Source organism: Lepidothrix coronata, unplaced genomic scaffold, assembly GCF_001604755.1.
Source record: "Lepidothrix coronata isolate B3197 unplaced genomic scaffold, Lepidothrix_coronata-1.0 Scaffold9, whole genome shotgun sequence".
Taxonomy (NCBI): domain Eukaryota; kingdom Metazoa; phylum Chordata; class Aves; order Passeriformes; family Pipridae; genus Lepidothrix; species Lepidothrix coronata.
Window position 1 is genome coordinate 6799472 of NW_016690189.1, and position 25259 is coordinate 6824730.

The window sequence follows — 25259 nt, forward strand, 5'->3', positions numbered from 1 at the left end:
AGCAGCTACATTTGTGCTGAAAGAGAATCCTTGGGCAAGTTATAGGCAAATCCTTTCTTTTCTTGTTAATTATTCTGTGGTTTAGTACTAGTTGAATCTCAGGTTCAATCCGACTTGCTCATGAAAATCTCTTCTAAAACTATTACAGCTGTGGTTTGTGATATCTATAGGTAATAGGAAGGTATTTAAAAGGATTATTCAAAAGGAATAAACTGTGTACACTGTCCATTTTGGAGTTTAAGAAATTGTTCACTTAAGTGATCACTTCATGAAAAATGTTAACTTCAGTGTCTGGGTTTAGATTTTGGAACAATAATACCAACAATTTTTGCAAATCTTCCTGTTTTAGTAGAATACAAGAAGGTTTAATAATATCTAAGAAATATTTGAATTTTTGAACATCACACATCACATCAAGTGTAACATTAACCCAAGCTATGTTTATCAGAAAATACGATTAAAAAGAATATACATCATAGATAGATAGGTAGGTAGATAGATAGATAATCACACACACATATCTCCTTAAAACAAAAGTTGCAATGGAGCTCTGCCAACGTTTTTGAGTTTTATTTCCTAAAAGCAACATTTCCCTTTCACTATCACTCTGAAGAATATTTAAGTTAAAGTTGAGGAATGGGAATTGTTCCCAGCTATTGCACAGGAATATTCCTCCTGAGAGCAAAGATGGTGCCTAGTTACATAAATGTACCACATGACTAAATTATTTTGGGGAGGAGATCATAGAGTCACAGAATCATAGAATCATAGAAAGGTTTTGGTTGAAGGGAGATCTTGAGAAAATCATTATTTGTTCTTGAGTAAATTCAGGAAAATTGCAGTTTTGAAGGTTATTTGCCAAAAATTTCGTTAAAGTTGTCACTTTTCTGTATGATTTCCAGTCATCCCTAAGCATGTACTGGGTACCTTTAGGAGTAAGCCAAACAAATAATGAAGAGTTACCTATTTAATTCATTATTAAATTGTATCTGTTGCAATAAAAGGAAAGAAAAAAAAAGAAAAAAAAAGCAAAGAAAAAAAGAAAAAAAGAAAGAAAAGAAAGAAAAGAAAGAAAGAAAAGAAAGAAAGAAAGGAAAGGAAAGGAAGGAAGGAAGGGAGGGAGGAAGGAAGGAAGGAAGGAAGGAAGAAAGAAAGAAAGAAAGAAAGAAAGAAAGAAAGAAAGAAAGAAAGAAAGAAGAAAGAAAGAAAGAAAGAAAGAAAGAAAGAAAAAGAAAGAAAGAAAGAAAGAAAGAAAGAAAAAGAAAGAAAGAAAGAAAGAAAAAGAAAGAAAGAAAAAGAAAATCCCTTAGAGTTAGCTTCAATGAGATAAAATAGTTCACAATGGCTTAACTCATGGCAGGATGTGTAACAGAATTGAGCTTAATGACAAGTAGGTAGGAGTCAAAATCACTGGGAGCATTGATTTTCACCTGCAATACCATGCTCTGACTAATTCAATCCAGTGTCTGAGGAAGGATTGCTAAAAGATTTATTTCACTGATAAGACGTTTGTCTTTTTTAGCACCTTGTAGATAATCTTCACTGAAAACATAGGACTTCTTTCCAAGGTGGAAGAAACCAAAAAAAAATGGGAAGGAATTAAGGTGTCAAATCTGCTCAGTAGCTAAGGAGAGAAATTGAAAAAAATCTGGGAAAAAGTCATCTCATTCTCAAACCTAGCCTAATGAAATGTGATGTAGAAGTAAGTGTTTTGTTGACTTTAGGGGTTATCTATGTAACTAGATCAAGTATAGACACCCATGCTAAAATTAGATGACATGAATGCCATCCTGATTGAGTCGTGCAGATCCCTTCTCTATGGACAGACTGGCACTGTGCCTATTCCTAGAAATTTTTTAAAAATTATCTTCTTGATGTTGAATTGAAACAAAAATTTAAGAGGAACGTTGGAAGAAATTAAGGTAAATGTTTGTAGGATTTTTTTTCCCAAGTATGAGTGGCTGAATGCAGATTCTGGCTGGAAACATTGCTTGTTTGGTTGATGGTATTGGCACCAGTAACGGATAAAAAGCGGGAATTAGCTTCCTGTTTGTGAAAGAATAGCATAGGATAGCATAGCATAGAACAGAATAGACTAGACTAGACTAGAATAGAATAAAAAGAGGCTGTGAAGAGCCAGGAAAGCAAAGCCAAATAATTTATTGTTTATAATAATAAATGATCAAATAGAGTAATGCGCAGAATAAACAGTTGTTGAAATTCTGGAAAAATAATATTTTCAGACATATTCCTGAGTTAGGGTATTACTTTCAGAGACAGAGAAGCAATAGCCATTATCTGATCTGTAAAGAAAAATATTTCAACAAAATTGAAGCAAGAGTATGAGTTATAAATTGTAAGATGTTGATAAAAACTACAGACAGGGAGGAGGACCTCAGACAAAGCAAAAGAAATTTAGAAAGAGAGGAAGGTAGTTGTCTGATGGAAACTTGAAAAAGAGGTGAACCAGAAAAAATGAAGCAGTCACAGAACCCAGGAAGGAAAATATTTCATCAAAGGGCAAATCAGACAGCAGTGATGGAAGAGACTGGCAGGTAAAGGAGGATGAGGATGGAGCTTTGCTATGAGAATGCTGTTGCAAATAAACTATTTTATTGTAGTGATTTGGAAAAATTCTTGAGCTAAAATTAGTACAGAAAATCTGCTGACAAACACGGCACATACAAATCTCTGTGAGCTCAAAGGTGGGAGGGGAGGGAATAGAGTAATAAGTGAGGGAGGTGGCAGGGTTGAGATTGAAATAATCAAGTCACTGTCCCAAAGAGACTGAAAACACAAATAAATAGGTGAGAGAAATTATGATGGAGATCAAGAGACTGAATGGACACAAGATAGGTATGATGAGCTGAAGAAAGATGAAAAACTTCTGTTGTATGAAAAGAGAATTTGCAGGAGAGGAATGGGAAAGCAACTAAAAAGGCTGGGCTGGTGGAGGAAGATCACAGAGTATTTCATCAGTTGTCCTTAAAAATCACAGTACCAGGCCAAAACCACATTTTCTCCCCATTTTTGTTGACAAATGCCAGTTCATTTATAGACTTACATGAAGATTCTTCAGGTTCTTGAAATCTCCTTCTCTAATTTCAGTGATTTTGTTGTTCTGTAAATCCAGCAGAGTTGTGTCTGAAGGAAGGTCTATTGGCACTTTTTCCAGACCTAACAACAGTGAAAAGAACAGACAACTGACTTTGAAAGAAACTTTAAATAAGGGACAGTATTTTTCTTTGTAGCATTTTCCTTTCGGTAAACACCATTTCTAGAACTCATTTCCTGGAGAAGTTTATGAAGACTTATCTGAAAGTGTTTCTGTCTCCAGCCAGTCAAAGAGAGTTTTATTTTGCTAAGTTAACCAAAATTTATTTATTCACATTTCCATTATGCCTTTTCTGAGAATATATCTGAATTTTAGCTTGAAGAAAAAGATTTAGTTTGGGAAAATTATTTTTAACTCATTTAATTCCACTGAATTGTGTAAATAAAAATTGCTTTTGGAAACAGATATGGTATTTATCAATTTCACTGTGCATTTTTGTGGACAGAGAATGTTTCCTTCTCTTTAAGAGGTACTAGGCTTTTTGAAAGAGGTACAATAGTTAATTGTAATCATTTCCAGAAAAAATACTATTTGTTTGACAGTGAGTAAATTGTAGTACAGTCCGCCTTAAAAAAAAAAAACAATCTACCTCCTCCCTTTTCTTTGAACTGAAACTATGTCCAAGTTTTCTGGAGAACAAATCGTTTGGTTTCACTACAACTGCCAAAAGAACATCAGACAGTTTGAATTAAAGACTCTCTTTGGGACTATTTTCTGAATAGCTGATATGTAAGTCTGATGAAGTCATGGAAATGAAATTATTTAGTGTTAAATAACACTTGCTTTACCCAGCTTTCCTTTCATACTGTGACTTGGAATAAAGCAAATCTCTTATATTCATTCTGATTTACCACAAAATTAAAATGTTCTTTCCTAACTAGCCTTTTCTTTATGTAACAGAATGTGAAATGATAAATGAATACTTGGTAGGAAAAATTTATAGGCACTAATAAAGTTTCTATACGGGCATCTGGCCTTTTCTGGGTAAAACAGTCTTTCTACAAGTAAAGGTTTTAACTAGTGTTCTTGAAGCTGTATTTGAACTCTTCTGGGAAAGATCTCTCTGCAAGTATTGCCAGTATCTACCCAGTATGATGGTGGACTGCATGATGTTCTTCTCAGATGAAAGATCTATGCCTATATATATTATCTTTTTAAACCAGTATATTTTAATCTCAAACATGGAATTGCAAACACAGGGAGATATGCTTCCCACAGATAAGATATATTTTGCCCACAATGACTGTGCAGACTCCATCCATGGGTATACTCTAAAGTTGTCTAGACACAGCCCTAAGTAACCCCCCTAAGCAGGGGGTGGACTAGATGATCTCAAGAGTTAACATCTAAACTCAGAAATTCTGTCATTTTGTGATACTTCACATTCATCAAAAATGTGTTTTGACACATAGAATGTAGGTTTCTCTGTCAAAGTCCTGTGTTAAGCAAAACACCTTCTCTTTCAATCCTTTTTTAGAATATATCTGTATATATGGTTGGTTCTTATTTGGAAGGATTAAGGCAAACAATGAAAAGAAGGAAATGTTTGGTACTGTATTCAATTTTTTCAATTTACGTAAGGAGCACTATTCTGTATAGTTACTACTATAAAACTCTACCATAAACTGTAGAGAGGCACAATGATGTGTACTGAAGCTTTTTACTACAATTAATGATGTGCTAAGAATTCATTATAGATTTGGCCATATTCTTAAAAATATCTGCATGCAGATGAGGCCTCCAATTTGTCTTTTGGCACCTTGTCGGAATCTTCCAAAGTGCTGAACATGTCAGAGATCCCACTGTGTCTGCTAATGTTGTTTTTTACTTAGCAAATTATGGAAAAAATGATGCTTTTTTAGTTGTCCATATATGGATGCAGGAGACCTAAACTTTTGAAAAGTGTTTCCTTCTTTTAATCTTACTTTTGAGTTGATAATATTAATCTGTACAGAACATATTCCATTGCCCATTATGAACCACTACAAAAGTTTGGTGTCTGAATTTAAAAAAACATCATCCCAAACACCCTTCAAATTTATTTTCCCACCCATAAGTTCTCTAACATTAGATAAAAACATTAAAATATTTGGATCAGATTTTTATTAAAATTCAGTGCAATATAAATTAACCTATCTGAGCTTTAATCACACCAGAATTCAAGAGTTTTTAAAAGCAAAATCATCCAGCCTTGGATGAATTAGTAAAAGCTTCATAAACTGACAAGAGCCAAAACTCACATCTCATCCTGTTTACTTTACTGATATTTAGTGCATAAATATTTGATCCGGATTAACATTCTTCATATTACTAAAATAACCTTTCCTCATTCAGGCATGGACTTCATTTTCACTGCAGCAGTTGCAAAACCCTCATTACCTTCAGAATTCTAGTACTAGAGTTCCAAATATATAAAAATGTGATACTGTGTAATTTGTATGTTGGTTGTCTTTGGACAGTTTCTGTCTTCACTGAACAGGAATGATGTCAGCAACTAAAAATTCTTACCAAAAAAGCACTACTTTTTCAAGACTATAATGCTGTTATAAGTTCTTACAGTCTAGCAACTCCTATAGCATTTTTCACATATAAACACAAAAGTCTAAGGGTTTAATTATTTGTATTCAAAGTAATGTTGGTATATTCTGGTTGTCAGTACATTTATATTAGTAGACTGATATCTCTAAGTGTTTATGGCAGACAGTGGGGCACAAGAGCTCTACAGCTATACTTTATATAATGCTCTTGGAACATATTTTGTAAGAACACTTGGAGAACATTTGGATTGCCACTGAAGGGATAATTTGCCAGAGACTAAACTTCAAACTAAACTTTACTTTTCAGCTTCACATGTCAGCTCCTAAAAACTTGTGTTATCCATGAATACTAGAATCAATAATTTCTGAAAGCAATGAAGTTGGACTTTAAATGTTTCAGATTATAAAGATAAGACAAATTTAATAATCAGGTATCCATTAGAGAAAATTATTTATAACATTTTCCTATCTTGTACTAGAAACTAGACAGATATACAATACAATAATTGCCTCTGCCTGCAGAGTATATTTGCCATCACTTGAAGTGTTAAATTTATTTTATTACCTACCTCATGTCTAACTCTGTTATGAATTTCCTAAATCTGTTTTTTAAAATATTTTCAAAACCAGCTATAGACATTATATTTGATTTCTCTTTTCATGACTTATGCGAGTTTTGAAGAGCAAAGCATAGAGAAGTATCTGATGCACATCAGCTGCTGGAGAGACCTTGCGTTATCAGTAAGCAATTTAGTACATCCTCCAGCTTCAGGTACAGCAATAGGAGCTCTCCTACAGAAGAAGAGCTTATAAATGCGTGAATCTGGACACAGCCTTGCAAAATCAGCATCTAAATAATTCAGAACGAAACCGCATTTGAAGTGTGGACTGGATCCACAGCTACGTTAGCTTGTGCTTCATCTTGCGGGGCCAATTCTTTATATGATGTACCTCCGAACAGAGAATGTGTTGGAGGAGCATTGATGTAGTACAAACTAGCCCCTGTGCTGAAGAGTCCCTCCTTAGAGAACAATCCCTCAAACTTTTCTGGTCAGGACAGATCAACAGACAGCCAAGTCAGATGAATGAGGGAACCTGAACTGACATGACAGTGTGACAGAATTTAAATCGAATGGAGAAAATTGTAATCCTACTAGAAGCTCAAAAGACTTCTGGCTCTTGGCTTAGAATTATTATTTCCCAAAAGGATTTTTTAATTCTTCTGTCTGGGAGACAGAAATTTAGAGGGAACTGTGGGCTGTTGTTACTACTCATTTCCAAGAAACTCAAGTGATGCCCGTGCACTTCTGAAGCCATGTTGTACAGTACGACCACATGTCCACCTACAAATGCCTTCCAGTGAAATTTATGTAATACCAACCAAATGGGGAACTGGTGTTGGAAAATGTCAGTTGAGCCACATCTCAAATTTTTAAGAGCAGTATACACTGATATTCCAGCTCTTGGCTATGTTTTTTTCATACATTATAGCTTGCTTCTTAAAAAGCCATATGAAAATCTCTCATAGCAGTCTGAGTTTTTATGTTAATAATCAGTGTTACATAGTCTGGTATTCAGTTACCTTGAAATATTTCAGGCCTCTGGCTCCTAAAATTAACTCATAACTGATTAAAAATTTAGATTCCATTGCCTTTCCCACTTACATTAAATTGAAAATACATATGTCTTTTTTATTTTGGTGGAATAAAACTAAGTCAGTTATAATTTAAGTTGGTAAATAAATTTTTAAAAAATCTCTTCACAAATAAGTAGAAAAGGTATAGCTCCACCCTTGCAACATCCTTGTTTACATTGAGTTTAAGAGCTTAAATATTCTGGAAATAGAAAAGACTTCATTAACCAGTTTATGTATCTTAGTCAAAATATAATTTTAATTTGCACTAAAATATTTCTTTGGGACAAATAATGACTTCCTTATAGAAGCTGAACAGTCACCAGTTTCTGTAGCACAGGTCAAAACTGTATTATGTTACGTGGATTTTTAGAAATAGAAATTTCCTACTGTTTTACTTTATCAACCTGTAGCAAACAACTATTCCCACCAGTGTACATGTATATGTCTAAAAATGCATGCATATTAGAACACATAAAGAACAGAATATGCCATAGAACTACAAAATTGAAGGAACAAGGTGTGTAAGTAAGCTTGGATATTTCCTTCTGTTAGTCAGGATAAGCTGAACTTTTATTATCTCTGGCAGAAATGTTCCTAACTTTTCTTACGCTTAGTCACTACACCACAGATTTTTGAAATAACAAACACAATCAAAATATATTCAATAAACTCCAGCATAAGTGGATAATTTCTTTTATGCAGGCAAGGCTCATACAGAGTCACTTTTGTTGAGGAGAGGTTACAAGGCTCAGAAATCCCTCCTTAGTGGAAGATGGAGAAGGTAACTTTGCAGAAATCAACCTTGTCTCTGTGGGATCGCATCCTTTTGGAGTGTAGCTTTTTCTTATAATTTCTTAAGCAAATTGCAGTGTCTGGCTCTTTAGCTGTGATTGCTTCACCTCCTGGAGAGGACAGAAGACTGATGGGTCTGGAGATTTCATGAGACCAGAAATTAGGCAGAGAAGAGCCAAGACTGGTATAATTCATCCGTTATCTGGTCCCTGAGAGAGAATCAATCAGTGGCTAGCCATCTCCTGTGTAGCACTGCACCAGCCCAACTAGCACATGCTGCTGTTTAGCTGGACAAACAGGTATAGGAGTTGTAGAAAGGATCTGGAAACAGTGTGAGGACTAAGGGAGGTTATGGGGTTTGCTATACACAACAGGCTTTATTACTTCAGCAGCTGAGGGAGTAACCTGCTTAGCTACAGGAGCTGCGATCAAATGGCTGTGGAATTGTTTAACCCATAAAGGAGAAGGATGTATTTTGAACTCTCCTCTCTATGAAGAGGTTTCAGTCCACTGCTCCAGTTGCTCAGCAGTGAGAGCCACAAGCTAGTCTGCATCTGGCATGGAGCCACATTTCTGCTGAAGCCATACGACTATGCAGAAAAGGAATGCAAGATTTATAGGGCCAGTGAGGGAGACTAAGCAAATGGAAGTCTGAGCCTGTATTCCAGAGATGAGGACAGTTTCCTGAGAATTTCATCCTTGTCACAATGAGACCACCACAACAAAATAACAAATATGTGAACAGTGCCAATTATGCAACAGGGTTTGTGGCTTGATTTTTGTGTGTGTTTGGGGTATTTTGGGAGATTTTTCCTCCATCTATCCATTTACAAGCAGCAGAGATGGGGCTTATTTCTCTGAATAACCCTTCACTTCCCCATCTGGAGAGGAGGGGCCAAAAGGTAGAGAGAATATGAATGCTGTAGCTCAGATACATGTGTTACTACATAGCAACGCTTATGATTATTTTGACAGAGGCTATAAAATGGAGCTCTTCTAAAGACTCCCTCAGTTTCCACAAGCAGCTGCTGCCAGCTGAGGAATTTGGACTGAACTACATGTATTTCCCATCTGTGATCATCAGCGGCTACACTCCCAGTGGAGGCAGCCTCTCCAGCAGCTGCCTGAGCTGCCTTGTGCATGCTCCAAGCCCAGCTCTGCTGCATCCCACTGACAGGCAGCAATCCTCCCAGGGGGGAATGACCTTAGCAATGCCCTGAGTGGACTCTGGGGCAAATGAGGCGAATGGCAAGTTTACAGGGTCAAGAATCTTAGTCACAGAAAAATAACAAGATCCAAGGACTGCTTTCTGGAAGAATGGCAAGGAACTGCTTTGAATGTTTGACTTAGAAAAGTTTGCTGTCACTTTCCCAGGCTATGTGTTACACCATTTACTGGAAATTTGTTCTCTATTGTGTGGAATTTGCAAATAGGAATAATTTCATTATTTGCATCCTACCATCCATAAAATAAGAAATCATTGTCTTTTTCTACAGAGGAGTATCCATAGCCTCCTTCTCTGTCTCACTTTCAAATTAAAAGTTTGTTCTCTACCTTCTCCTGTGTTGCTATGAAATCAGTAGTAATATTTTTTCTAGGAGATGTAAAAATCCATTACTGAATGCATAAGACTTTTAAAATACATCTTAAAGGTGATTTACTATCACTTTTTTCCTGTTCAGCAGTGTTTAAGACTCATATTCTATTAAGATCCATTTTGTACTTATTTTTACTACAGACTAATATTTTTTGTATATGTCTGACCCTTTCCATGGGAAAGAACAAGAAAACAAACTTCATTCCCTGCTGAGGTAGCCTCTCACAATGGTAGACCTACTGACCTCTTACTATGCCGGGTTTTTTTTCCCAAACATTACAACATTGCTTCCCAGAATAGACTGAGGAACACAAAAAACCAGAAACATATTCACACATTACAATGAAATGCATTATTCTGCATTATGATAGTACTAATAATTGTAAATGGTCTAGTAAATTTTTTAAAATGAATGTATTGCTTTAATTGCTATTTTCCGTTTCAACCCACTCTGTGTAGTGAACACATATTTCAAAGTATAACAGATATTGCATGCCACAGATGTTATGAATTATTTTTCAGTCCTAGTTACATTTTTGGTACAGATAGATTTAGCATCCTGGTTCCAAAAGTAACACTAAGAGTAATGATACATTCTTAAAGCTAAAATTCAAGCAACTTCTATTTCTGTGTTCTTTCTAACTGACTTTAATTTCGATTATCTCAAAGGGATATGCCTCCTCAAGAATCACTGGAGCATTTTAGAAAGACAGAAAAATAATCTGAAATAATATTGAGACTTCAGGGATTAAGACATTAGGTAAAATTAAAATAAAATATCGTGAGTTCTCTGAACTCCTAGAATAATCAGCTTTACATTTCCTATTCTCATGGTTACAGACATAAAACATTCCATCAGACAACAGCAACTGACCTGTGTGATTCATGCAATCTGCCAACACCATGTGCATAATGGCTTTACTCAAAGTGGATGCAACATAGATGTACTTACTATCTGCGACTACTGATGCATTAGGTGAAACATTTATTTTTTACAAGTGTTTTACAGTTGTCATAAGAAAGATTCAGTGACTCAGAAAAGTGAGCATTATCTAAAAAATTATATTTTGAATGACCCTTTGCAGTAATATAATTTCATGTTTACCTGTTTTGCAGTTTAAATAAGCAACAGGCAGCAGATGACAATTTGAGGATAGCTTCCTCAGTCTTTACTTTTGGACTTACCAGAATTACTATAAAGTGTCATTTGGGTGAGATATTCTCTGGTTTCAAGTAAACTTTCCCCTTCCTGTTCTGACCACATGGTCATTACACAGCCCTAGTTTTATTATAACCTGAGGGCAGAGATATGTTCATGGTTATTTCAGGTACTTCTAAACATAACATGGCCATTTTTCATAAAAGTTGTAGGATTGTTGTCAACTTACTCTCATGCAAGCAAACAAAAGAGCTGCTGTGATCGTGTTGGGACTAGTGAATAACATTTAAATAAATTTGGGTAGGCAATTTCCTGAGTGAACCAGGAAATCTGCAAACTTGCTAGTTCCCTCTTTCTACCACGTGATGTTGTATGTATCCTTTTAGCTCTTAGAAATTTTTGCTTTGTATCTCCTTTTATTTTCTTAGGCATTTAGTGATAGATCTTCACCAAGACAACTACAGCTGTATCAGTCATCCCCAGCCCACAGAACGTAAACTCTCTGCCACAGAGTGAAAGAATAAAAAAGAGAATGTACATTTTGCCCCTCAACCCTAAAAACCAGTAACATTTTAATTCAATTCTTTGCCTTTGCTCCTATATCTCTGATGTATCTCAGCAATGAGTTTGATTATTGCACCACTGCAAGCATTCTTCTATGTCACCCTCAAATAGGAATTCATCGAGAACCTTTTTATTTTCTGAGGCCCACTCTGGAGCAGTAGAAGGGAAAACATGTACTCCAGCATAGAAACTGAAATTTTCCTAGGCTTTCACATTTTAGGTAGTAGAGGAGGTGCAAGCCGAAACTGGTTCTGGGATGCACTATTGCACATTTCACTTGTGTTAATGTTGTATTACAGGACCAGACTGTTGCCCTATTTACACTTGCAAATGTTTTAAAAGTTGTAGCATTTCTATAAATAATCTGTCCCTTTGGGGTTTTTGCCATTAAATCCCTAAGGCTGCCATGAAATCAGGTGGGCAGAAATATTTCTTGTTTTCACTGCTTTTTAAAGATATATTTATTGCATTCCTTTTCTCATTTAAATTAAAACTGCAACCATCCTTTCTTCAACAGATTTTTGTAGCAACTAAAACCACTTCAAACAGATCCCAGGAAACAAACACAAAGATAGTATGGGATGCTCTCCTGGGTGCCCTCTCACTTGAGCATGCATGCAGAGAGCACAAAAATTTGTAAATACTGTTTTTCACCATTTTTATTCCCATTGACTACATAAGAGGTTTGCAGTTGAGTTGCCCATGTAGCAAATGTAACCGCACTAAAATCAGGTTCATTTGCACAGAACTGTTTGAGTCTCATAATTGATGCCATAAGTTGAAAACTATGACCCAAACTCCCCCTCCCTCAAAAAAAACCCATGCAGGCATGCTCCTTGTCTTAAGGCCCCTGTGTGCCTGTGTTCACTCTTTCTCCCTCTTTCCTTGTAGAGAAGCCGATAAGCAAGTTCTACTCTTCTGTTCAGACTGGAGAAGAGGAAACTAAGGAGAGACCTCATCACAGTCTGCAACTTCCTCGTGAGGGGAAGAGAAGGGGCAGGCACTGATCTCTTCTCTGTGGTGACCAGGGACAGAACTCGAGGGAATGTCCTGAAGTTGTGTCAGGGAAGGTTTAGGTTGGATATTAGAAAAAGATTCTTCATCCAGAGGGTGATTGGGCACTGGAACAGGCTCCCCAGGGAAGTGGTCACAGCATGAAGCCTGACGGTGTTCAAGTGTTTGACAGCATTCATAAGCTCATGGTGTGATTCTTGGGGTTGTCATGTGCAGGTCCAGGAGCTGGACTTTGATGATCCTGATGGGTCCCTTTCAACTCGGAATATTCTATGGTTCTGTGATGCTCCATCTATCTTCTTTTCTTTTATAGTATACATACAGTCTATACCATAAATATAGTATAGACAATAATGCTCTGTGTGAATATATTAAATAAAATACAGCTGAAGCTGTATTATTATTATTATTATTATTATGTATTATTATTTAGCCTTCTGCAATTGTCAATATTTTTTTGTCAGGCGTGTAAAGCAGGAAGAATAAGTTTTTAAAAATGGCAATGTATTTTGAAGAATATATTCTTTGATTTGAACCTCAGGAAATTATAAAAGTATATTCAGAAAAATATTTTTTTTTTTTTGTAATCTGATTTTGGACCAGTTCCTTTTAATCCTATGACAGATCCAGGACATGTGTAAAGCAAGATATAGACCAGTGAGTCCAAAGTCGATAAGGAGGGGACACACTCAAATCTGGGTTTGAGACGAGCGTTTTGAAAATATTCTTAAAACCAGAATATTTTCAAAATACCATGGTAACTGGACCTTGTGAACAGAGTTTTCCCGAGGAACTGGAGGCTGATACCAGAAGTTTCTTGCTGTTATCATTGTTGGCTTCACTTAGGAGCTAAATTCCTAGATTTCCTCCCTGTTGGTAATGAGTTCTCGTTGAAGTTTGCGAAGGAGCTTTTGGGCTCTTTAGCTCTTCCTAGGACTTGGCTGGGAAGATTCCACAGTTGAATAGCACAGGTTTTTGTTGTGAAAACACAGATATTTTTCAATAGTTTTATGTCTTACCAAGTAATATACCCCTCAAAGGTGTTAAGACCATAATACATATACTAGTCCACCGTATAAGTCACACCTACTAGTCCATAACACTAGTTGGTGTGAGGAGTGATTATTTAGCATGTTTTAAGAATTGTAGTCACCTGCTATGACTTATAACTGACTTATATTTTACTAGCTATCTATTAGCTATTTATTTTTACACTTGGAGATTTTAGAAATGAATGTTTGTCACAGAGCAAGACAGAAAACCATCACTTCTTGCATCATTTGGACTAAGCAGCCCTTATTTCCATTCCTGCCACTAGGCTTACTTAAATGGTATTTCCTAGTCTGAAGCAAGCAAACAAATCTAAAAAAAATACAAGAAAAAAAGAAGAAAACATACAGAGCATGTCACTGATAGCTTGGAGTAAGCAGTCAATAAGAAAGGGATATATTTAGAATAATTAATTTTCATCTAGAATCCTATTTATCATCTGGACCTGGAACATCAGTAATTCTGGTGGGAATGCAAAAAGGCATGTCTTTTACTGTTACACTGGCTAAGGGAAATGGTTTTTTGTTAATATAAAGCAGACTACATACAGGTCTAATTTTTTTTCTTGGTAATTTTTCAAGAGTGTTTTCCAATTATTGGGTTCTTGATTTAATAATTTTTCCGAATGTACTTAATACAGGGCTTTAATCATGCTTTTTTAACTTCCAGGGCATCCCCAAAATTGTATTGAAGCAGAATATATAAAAAAATTTTAATAATCCATGGAAAATTTATCACAAAACAATGCTGGTAACAAGAGTTTATTTTTCCATGCCTCAGTTTTATCACACATAACTTTGTTAATCTGAAAGTAAGTTGCATAGCCTTGAGTGGTCTTTGCTGTGTTTTGGCAGTTTGATTCTCCAAGAGTGATGTATCCTTTCTGTCACTGACATCTGCCTTAGACAGGGTGAACTACTGCGTGGGCAGCTGCCTAACTCACTCCACAGCTGTGAAAGGAACTCAGATGACTCTTTGACTCCTAACATCACCTGAGATAGCTCCTATATTGAAGATAATACCTGTAATATTTCATATAGATCCTCCAGTGTGACCGCCAATATGTTAAGAGCATTAAAATTTACCCAGTCAGCATGTGGAAAGCCCAATGAATTGTGCTTGATGATGGCCTAAGTTATGGTCAGCTAAAGAATGTTGTCCAAAAAGGCATTTAGTCTTCAGTTTTAAGGCCAGAGTATCACGATATAGAGGCTATTCTCAGTATAAGTGACAGTATAGGTTCACAGATTTCCTGGTTGCATTTTTAATAATAATAATTTTGTTAAATGAACTAGTTTAATGAAGCCAGGGAATCATGAGATGCTCAGCTTCTAATAAACATAAAAGGAGTAAGTCTCTAATCCTTATTGTTAGAAGAAAAAAAAAAAATGCATAAAATATGAAAGAACTTGTCCTAAAGGCTCATCAATTGCAATGTAAATTAACTAAAACTTTTTTCTTTAGAAATTACACTTGTTAATGTCTGACCATTTAAGAATCCATTCTTTCTGTTATTGCATGTTTAGAAACACAGAAGATTTTGAGCCAAACATTTAGCTTTAAAGATTCTGTTTTTGAAAGGCTGGTTAGCTTTCAAACAGTGGCAGGGATTCTAAAGCTATGTACAGAATGAAAAGTAAGTCTATCTGTTTTGTTGAACTCATAAAATGACTGAGACTGATCACCACAGAATCACCGAATATTCTGAGCTGGAAGGGACCCACGAGGATGAAGTCCCACTCTTTAGTGAATGGCCCATGTGAGGATTGAACCCATCACCTTGGCACTATTAGCACTCCACTCTAACCGAGTTAACCTCAGGGCTAACCAATGAGGTATGTAATATTTTTCTTTAAAAATATTTTATGTTGAGTAGTTCAAATCTAGGTATATCACAAAGGAGGTAATTTACTTTAAAATGAGAGGTGAGGTTCTCACATGGAGTCATGATCTGAAAATGCATGTTCAGATATTTCTGGAAGATTATATACAATAAGATAAATAATCTTTAGTCAACAAATAAATTGTCATGTTACCATGGTTCAGTTATGAAGAACTATCAGTTAATATATTGAGACACTCTGTGTTTTAAGATAAACTGCCTCATGTTATCAGATCCCTGGGATAATGCTTTACATATCTGTGAGTTTTTCACTTACTGATCTCAAAGTGCTGTTCAAAGACACACTCCAACACCCATGCTGAGGTCTGTTCTTTACAGCTGGAAAAACCTCACATTTCTGAGCTATGAGTAAAATTCCAATTTTAGTTGTATTACTGCTTGGACTTTGATTATTGACGTCTATCTCTTGCACATCTTCCAGAGACCACAATTCCTCCATGGATGCTCACCGCAAGAGGGATGGAGGGACAGCCTTACATCCTGTAAAGTCTCTAAGGAAGGCAATCTCGATGCCTGTACAGAGACACTGCTTGCTTAGTAAGAGGCTGCCAGACTTATCTGAAGGTGAAATAAAGCTCTGGCCACCACCCCTGAATGTGCTCATGATGCATTCTGCATCTGCTGCAGGGCTGAGCAATCACATATGCGTCCTGCTGCCTACCAGGGCACTCTGGGATGAACTTTAATTGAGACTCCCTTTGGGAGGATGAGACTTTAAATGAAACTATTAATCCTTGCTAGAGTTTTTATGAGGCATATTTGCCTGGCCAACTGCACATCTTCCCTCTACTTATTATTTTTAAACAGGAAGAGTGGGCTCTGACCAGCAATATCAGCTACCTGTAGTGTGCACTAATAAGGAGTATGTTTGTGATTTCTATGGAAAGTCTGGCTACAGAATAGTAATGCTTCATACTGAGTTGTGATTAAAAAGTCAGCCTATTGCTCCCTTTTAGCAACAGGGGTTAGATTCAGAAAAGGCAGCACTTTTTATAAAGATACCACAATGGCCTTCCTTGGTGAGATACTTGAGCCTGTTAACAAAGATAATACACCTCATGAAAGGTGGCTCTGCTCTTGATCCATCAGTAACCACAGTTCAGAAAGAATTCTTCTTCAGGATATGAGAAGGCAGAGTTCTCCTTCCTGCCAACTCAGCTCTTGGCTTGGAGACAAAATAAATTAATTTGTAGGTGTGTGCTTAGGAGGATGTGACTGAAGCTTAAAAGTATAGAATGCAAAAATTTAGCTGACAAGAGTGTAATTGGACCACTGGGCATTTTTTTTTCACTGTTTTTATTGAACTTGGATTTTATTTTTTTGTTATTCCCACCCAGTGCTCATGAGAAAAAGCGCGAACTTGATCTCTGGACTCTGGATCCAGTAGTTCTCCTGTGGTTTACTCACATAACCCTGTGTCAGATAGTTGTTTTTTCCTTATGAAGCAAGAGTTTACAAAGAGTAAATGCCCCTTTGAGCACAAAAAGAAAGAGGCTGAGGAAGAGGAGCCCTCTCCAAATGTTGCCCACACTAGGGTCCTCCAGATGCATCTCTCTGACATGCCCTCTGCACCCATGGGCTCATGGCTGCAAAGAGCCCTCCCATGCCAGAGAGAGAATAGAATAAAGTATCTTGATTCAGATTTAAACTTTTCTTTGTGGTACTTTATTTATTAAAGGTCTTAATATGTCCCTGGGAGGAGTCTTATTGTGGCCTGCAGTTTTTCTTCAATTAGTGCTCATGGGACTAGACAATTTGATAATTTAGTGGAAGGGAGGTAGCTAATTTAGTTGGGTCGGAAGCGCCCAGAGCTGAAGGGAGAGTCAGGCCAAGAGCAGTGGTTAATAGAGGGGTGGAACTGTCACTGCTGCTTTCATGGCTCCTGCATGTAAATTGCCCTCCTGATGGCTGCACCTCAAGCACCCTTCATCTCACAGCTCGGGAGCATGCTAGGTCATGTCCACAGCTTACAGCAAAAGTTTGATCTCTCAGGGCCAGCAACTGGCTTTCCTCAAGACAGTAGGTAAATATGATTTTGTCTGGGCCTGAGTCACACAGAAGTGGATTCAAGGCCAGAAGAGAGAAGAGCGGAAGGCAGATTTGCCTGTGAGCTGGCAGCACACACAGCTGTCCTGTCCCTGTTGCAGGGTGGCCATCAGACCTGTGTTGTCATGAGCCTCTCACTTGGGCCACGACCCAGCAGGGGCTGTGGTAGCCATGTGCTACAAGGATGGGTGAAACCTAATGCCAAGGCTGACATTGAATGGTTATTACTTCCTTGAGCTCTGCCAGGAAAACATTATTTATTTATTTTTCAGGGCTGCATATTTTGAGCCCAGGGAGATCTCTTTTCCTTCATGTCCAAAGGCTGGACATTATCAGCCAAGTTGCTTCAAAAGTACAATTTTTTCATTGGACATTATACAGCATGTGGGTTTAACCAAGCTCAAAATGTAACTCTTTCTTTTCGCTCCACTTGAAATTATCTGGGAAGCACAGACCTGGGGCCCTAATTGTGGTATTTCTGAGTCTCTTGGTCAATATGGGACTCTATTAACCCAAAGTATCTGTATGCAGTGAACTGTAGTGCAACCCTTTGTAAATCACATGTGTGTGAAGGAGAACTGAACAACCATGGGAGCAAGTACAGCAGCAAAGGGTCTCTGTGTGAATATTTCTACTTTTTCACCAAGTGAAAGCTCCTTACGTTCTACAGAATTGAAGCAGACTAGGAACAAGTTCCCAAAATAACTCAAATTCCATCAGCATTACCAAGTGTAACAATAATAAAACCTAAGACTTTCATGACGTGTGGGGCAATCTCCTCCCCATTACCCACTCCATATTTGCTACTCTCTGGCATATAAATGGTAAAAAAAGAAAATATCTTTCAACAGGGACAGTACTGTGAAAACTTTATGAATGCATGGCTAGGTTAGCCTGCACTCATTTGTGCAACTTGGCTTGCGTTGTTCACTGGGTCTTTGCCAAACATATCTGTTGCGTAATTATGTGGCTTGCTTTAATAAAGTCACAGAAGTTTCTAGGGGTGTAACCAAAGTTTCCCCCTCCTTCCTGTAATTATACAACACCCACCACAATGAGATACAGCTCCTAATTGGAAGATTCGTGCCATGATTTACAGTAATCATCAAAGCCAATGCTACAACATAGGAAAATAGAAACACCAAACTATACATTTAAAGAACTGAGGGAAGACTTTTAAAAAAAACCAAACAGCCTCTTTAAAATCATGAGAAGTTATTTGTCTGTCCATTGAATAAATTCTCTAATTCCTTGTGAGTAAAACCAACTTTAATTGATTTTCTGCACTGCGCACTGACTCAGTCTGAATAATACTGGTTTAAAACAAATTCACCCTCACTGAAGTCAGTTTCATTACTTGAGACTTCTGCATGGAAAAGTCAAATACAGTGATGGTAGACAAGGTTTCACATCCTGCTTCTCTGACTGTGCAGACAAACCCTTGTACATGAGGCAGTAAGGGGAGTTTGTGAAAAAGGTTCTCATGGTTTCAGCTTGTACAGTGTCTAATAAAGATATTCAATAAAGAACTCCAAAATGTGTTCATTGCTTTGGAGTGTTTCCTCCAAAGAGCTGGTTGCAGGATGTATGATTCAGTTAGTTATTCCACGCTTATGTATTCCAATGGAAATGGGATGATTTCTATATTGAGGTACTAGACAGAATGATTAAGGGTGCTGGAGCTTGGGCCATGCAATTTAGAACCTTTTAAAATCTTTCCATCCCCACATCTGACCTCACTGAATTTATTTAAGATGTATTTGAAGGAACAATTTTGAAAAGTTATTTTCTCTGCAAAAGAAATCTGTGGTCTTTCAAAGAACAAACGAAATTTATATATAAAAAATTCATATTAAAAAAATCAAACATTCTTCATGATCACAACAAATGTCTATCTTCTCAGGGGTTTATGGCCTACTTTGTATGGTAAATTCTAGTTAACTGTGGCTATAACATATTTCTTTGAAAACAAAACCAGTTACAGGGTGGCAGTGCATAGCAGCCTCACCATCTCAGCAGCAAACTCAGTGACTAGAAAGTAAGTGTATAACCTGTGAAGATACTCTTTGGCTTACCTAGGTCAGAGCATTGCACCACACGAAGATGGCACTGGCAACGGAAGGGGCACACTGGTCCATATCCAGACATGACAGGATCATCCGTTGGAGGCATGTCAGCTGACCCTTCATCTTCCAGCATAAAGTCAAAGAGGCCCTGCTGGTGGAATGGCTTGGCCAAGCATGCTGGCAGTAGTAGGACGAAGAGGAGAGCCAGCCTCTTCATGGCTTAGTTCATCGACTCCCAGCAGAACCTAGGATTCAAAGCAGCACATTAACAACAAAAGTAGCAGTTTCCCATAGCTGCAGAGTTCCTGCTGAAGGAGGTCCAGTGCATCCACCAATTGCATAACTGTTCCTTTCGATAAAAGAAACCTGAATTGTGAAAATAGGACAGTTATGTGATAGGACTCTGGTAACTTCTTGTCAATAGCCTTTTTTTTTTTTTTTTACAGAGCAGTTTGAAGGCAACTGTAAACACATCTGTTTGCATATGTAGAGCAATATTTATTAAGAACAGGCAGCACTGTCAACTTTGTTATGCAAAACAGTCAAAGCAATAAGCCACATTTTCCATGTGCCTGTTTTCAGCCAACGTAACAGTCTATTTGATTTCATTAGCATTTATTTCATAGCAATGGGTTTGTCCCCTGGGGACAATCCTGAGGTTCCCAAACTCACTGTAATTCAGTATTTCATGTCTTGAGAAATATTTTTTTTAAGTGCCAGCTTGGTGTGTGTTTTAAATTATAGCCTAGTAAAACTGACTGAGAAAGTGTAGGATCTAGTGATGGGGTGGAGGGAGAGGGGAAGATCTTTAGCTGTTTAAATGCACTATACTTCTTTCCCAGTTTAAATGGCATAATAAATGTAATACAATGTTGCATTGTATCAAATATCCTTGGCTTTCTTTCCAAATTTTTTACATGCACCCTGAAAATCCTCTGCTTTGCACTGCATAAGCATTCAAATTGTTGCTTGTAGTGTTGTGTGCATGCTTTCTAATGGGACTTCAGGATTTAATTCTGCAGACTTTCATGCTCCAGAGCAACACTACACAAGAAAAACTGCTTATACATGTTCTCAGGACCTAGGCCTAAATGCATTACAACATACTGTACATTGTGCTACCTGTGTTGTTTTGCACTAAGGCGAAATTACAAAATTGTTTGCAGGTTTTGTATCAAGGCTGTACAGATCAGCTAATTTTCTGAAATTATTTTCTTTTTACTGCGTATTTTATATAAAGCAGCTTATATTTTACAAACCTTCATTGATCTAAAAGAACCCATAAAAAAGTAAAATTAAGAAATTTGCCTTCCAGTTGCCAAGTGACAGAAAGGTTAACTTGTCATTTATATAGGAGCCTTTTCTTAAAATGGATGGCATAGTCCTGAATACAGATGTTGCTCTCTGTAATGAAAAATGTCCACTTGCTTCTTCGGGTCCATGTCTTTTAAATGCCCTGTCTGGGTGCTAGCTGAGATTACTTCTTTTTCTAGCAGAAATAATCTGACAGTTACAGGCGTGGTATAGCATTTTACATTGGTGGAAAGATAAAAAAACTGTGGGAGAGGCAGAAGAGGAGGACTGTCTCCCTCCCTACGTTGCCATATGGAACCTATCAGGTAGATGACTAACAAGAATAGGTAATGTTAAGCGAGAGTGGTTTACTGAAGCCTGCCTCTAAAATACTACAACCAGCTACTCTAACAGGAGTGGTTAGTGTAAAAGCAATTAAAAAAAAGCTAAATAAATAAATAAATAAAACCCCACAGGACTGGAATTAGGTACAATTTATATTCTGTAGTCCTGCAGAAACCTTTAGGTCTGTTTCTTGAGAGGATGATAAGGTTACATTATGAGAGAGGCTAGTGGTTTAAGATCATAGCCTACATTTCTTCCCAAAGACTCCCAAGTAACATCACATGGAGTAAACCACTATTTATGTTGTCTCTTTAAGAGACATAGTTGTTTCATTAGTTGGACATGAAAGTATTTCTATTCCTAGAACAGACTTACTGCAGGCACTGAGGAGTTTCACAGACCCCAACATCAACTAGAGAGTCAGAGTTTTTAGCATGAACTGTCATCCAAGCTCAGTGCTGTGTAAACTCGTGACATGTAGCTGACATGGACCAGGCTGTGTTCCTGTGTGGACCATCCCCCTGTGCTTCCTACTGTCCTGGCCCCCCACTGACACTGGGTCTGTGGTCTGTGTCCCTTCCCCAACAACACCTCCACAGTGCAGGCAGAGTACATGTGGACAAGTCAGGCTTTCACAGCAAAATGCTGTTAATGCATAGTGGTGAGATGTTCCCAGGATTTAATCTAAAACAAGATTTTTTAAAATAATAATTATTATCTGCAAATTATTGTAAATTAACAATGCAATTTATTAGTAGTCTGAAAGGAGAAGACAAATTTGCTAAATTATCACCGTTCATTGCAATAAGCTGCCTTGTGAAAATAATCAATAAAACTTTACCCCAGTAGAAATTATTTTTCAGAATGTACATTAACATCAATAAACTTTTGGAATGCTACATGCTAATCCTGGAATGCCAGTGGCAGTCAGTACTTTTTAAAGACCTTCCTCAGCATTTTTTTTAATGTATTAATATGATTCTAAATTATTTTTAAACATTTAAAACTTCTTGTATTCCTTCTCAGGGTCACTGATAAGTACCATCCATCCTAAGAACGCACTATCAGGATCTTATCCTGGAACTAAATTGCTACCACTCAAAAAAGCCCCCAAAAAATGCAAAGGCACTTTGAAAGTCTTCACACTTTGCTTCTTATTCACATTAATATTGATGACTTCATATATCTCAGTTAAACCCTGTAGTAGGCCTTTTCCTTTGGTCCCTGTTTTTTTTAAAAACTGCAATAAAATCAGAAAGAATTGGCTATAAAGTAAAACTTTAGGACAACAAAGGATACCAAGTATATAATCTGAGGACACAGAAGAGAAAATAGCAAACACAAACTACATCTTAATCAGGATATAGAGATATAAATGGGTCTGCATGTCTTCAGTCAAATATGTATTCATCCTGCAAGACACATGTATCTGTGCCTATTGTTTGCATGTGTAAGTGAACACAAACAAAGAAAAAGATATATACAAAACTGTACTTTCAAGAAATGTTTACATTTCACTTACAAAAAAAAAAATAAAGAGGGCAAAAATCTAAATTCTTAAAGTTCTGTGACACAATATTTATGTCTGCAGGACATAACTGTTTAAATTTGCTTTAGTTATCTGTTTACAATGAGGAAGACTTTTCCACAAACAGAGGAAGCTATACCATAGGCTTGGCCACATTTCAGTTTAAAATACCCCTGGAAGTGTGCTTCATGAGTTCACGTCACCACTGTATTGGTGGTCTTCACATCAGTTTACCTTAATATTAAGGTTTAAATTAGTTCCCCTATTGTCAGAAGTCTCTCAAAATTCCACAAAAGACAAGTTAAACAATATGTGCATTTTCAAAAAATCCCCTCAATTTTATGTTTTACCCATTTTGTGCAATCAAGTCTAGATGTGGAAACATAGGAGTTGGAACTCTTAAAGAGATTAAAATTCTGTTAACAGAGTTTCAACTCCAGGAATTATTTTCCTACTATTTCATTCATAAGAACCTTCTTTAAATGTGTTTCCCTTGTTTGTACCCTGTAACGTAGCACTTTCTAACATTTTAAAGGCATACAGTGAGCCTGTTTAACTAACTACTACATATTTTCTTTCTCTGAAATTGAAATTATATTCATCAGTGTCTGGAATATATATGAAGAAACCGAAATGAAAAAGAAATCACAGAGTGCAGTTTAAAACATAAATGTAAGCACACACGCATTTTTTACACTCTCTACATCACCGATTCTAAACACTGGATTGCAGAGAGAGAATATACTGCTGCAAAAGTTTACAGTAAAGAAAAAGAAAGGGCTATAGCAGTGCCTATACAAATCAAAACAAGAGACAGAATAGTCAAATAAACAGTATGAAATCTGCACAGTCCTTGAGAATGCATTCTTGTGTTTTCAAGAAACAAAAGTACTGGATAGAAAACTTAACATTGCTAAACATTTAGTAGGATTTTTAGCTTGCTTATCTTAAAATTCAAGTAGTTCTTGCCGTAAACTTGCCTGAAGTTTTATTAGTGCAGCATAGTTCAGGAGAATTACTAAAAACCATACCTTTTAATCCAGGGATTTGCAACAGGAGCTCTCAAAGCTGAGATGTAATTAAACTAAATATTCAACCCAGGAAAAAGCTTTGCAGGTGTGGAAAGGAGGAGGGGGTAAATTCAGCTCAGTGACTGTCACTTGGTGGAAAACCCTCCTGCTTCTATTCCATAGCACAGTTAAAAAATAAGGTTTCTCTCAATGAACACAGTCCAGGCTGACACCCACATTAGATCATATGGTAATGATATGTCTCCTGTATTGTAGCCAGAAACTTTATCAGCTCTTTTGCTTTCTTTTCCTTCTTTTCTTTTTCATTCCCTTTATTTCTCTCTCAACTGTTTACAGTCCCAAATTACTTGTACATTATAAGACAGATTCTTAGCTGTAATTCATCTTACTTAGTTAAGTCCCTACAACATATATGTAGGAAATTCTTGGGTTTAACTATGGGGTTTTTTATGACTCATTAATGAAAAAAATGTTTGGCTGTTCCTCTTGTTTATAGTATTTTTAAGTCAAAGAAACTATATAAAATTAATCTTAGAGTTAGGCAAAGGGGAGATTAATATCAGGAAAAAAAAGAGTTACTTTTAAGTAAAACTACTTAAACAGACACAACCCTCCTTTGCTTATGCTATAATCACTGTCAAACCAAGTAGTATATAGTTTAATTCACTATTATCTTGTTTAATAATAGAGTTTGTATGTATTTTTTCAAAATACAGCATGTTTTTGAGATATATGAAAATCATGTTTTCATTAGTAAAACGATTCTAACATTTGTGGTTAGAACTGCTTTATATAAACTTTGCTTCTTTTTTTTTTTTTCTTCTTGACTGCCTTCTCACCAGGACAGCAAAGCAGAGAGGAAATTAGCTTTAACTGTTTGGGTTTGGGTGGGGTTTTTTTGTTAGGTTTTTTTTTGTTTGGTTGGGGTTTTTTTGGGGGGGGGGTTGTGGGGTTTTTTGAGTGGGTTTTTTTGGTTGTTATTTGGGGGTTTTAAGAAACAGAAGAGATTTTTTTTTTTAAAGCATGAAAGGAAAATTATATCTGACTCATTGTTCAGATTTATATTTTATTTTAGTAATTTCTGGTTTAATCAAATGTCAGTGGAAGCTAAAATGCAGTTTATTTATTCCTGCACAATTTTAAAAATCTAACAAACTGAAAGAAGAGCAAATCCAATAATTACTATTTATTTAGTAACCCAAACACATTGTGAACACGTGTAGCTTCCCTGTGCTGTTGGCTGTCCTATCTAAATACTGAAGGCTTGTGTCTCTGTGTTTTGACTTGTATCCTTTTATTTCTGCCCCTAGGCTAAGACCAGGTGCAAATCTGAAATTAAAGCCCGTAAATGTGAAATGATGTTTAAAAGAAGTCAAAATTTACAACAGACTCTTGAAATTTTAGCTGTCCTCTTCATTTAAGTTCAAGAGTCCTTGCAAGAGCTTTTTAATTGTTCTCCTTGGGTGGAAAAAAACCATGGTAGAATAATTGACTGTTAGTTTTGGTCTGTGTAGAACAAAGGTGTAATCAGACACCTTACATTACAGTTTCTTTATGTAGCTCACTCTAAAAGTTAAGAATTG

General features: G+C 36.7%; 1 protein-coding gene across 1 annotated transcript in view; it reads right to left on the minus strand.

Annotated features, from left to right (window-relative positions):
• DCN (decorin) overlaps nucleotides 1–23877 on the minus strand; it is a 37704-nt gene extending 13827 nt beyond the window's left edge. The window contains exons 1-3 of the mRNA XM_017804428.1: nucleotides 23677–23877; nucleotides 19489–19724; nucleotides 3065–3177 (exon numbers count right to left, since the gene is read on the minus strand). Coding sequence (XP_017659917.1) covers nucleotides 3065–3177; nucleotides 19489–19696 — 321 coding nt within the window. The 5' untranslated portion in view covers nucleotides 19697–19724; nucleotides 23677–23877. The remainder of the gene's footprint in view (nucleotides 1–3064; nucleotides 3178–19488; nucleotides 19725–23676) is intronic.
• Between the last annotated feature and the right edge of the window lie 1382 nt (nucleotides 23878–25259).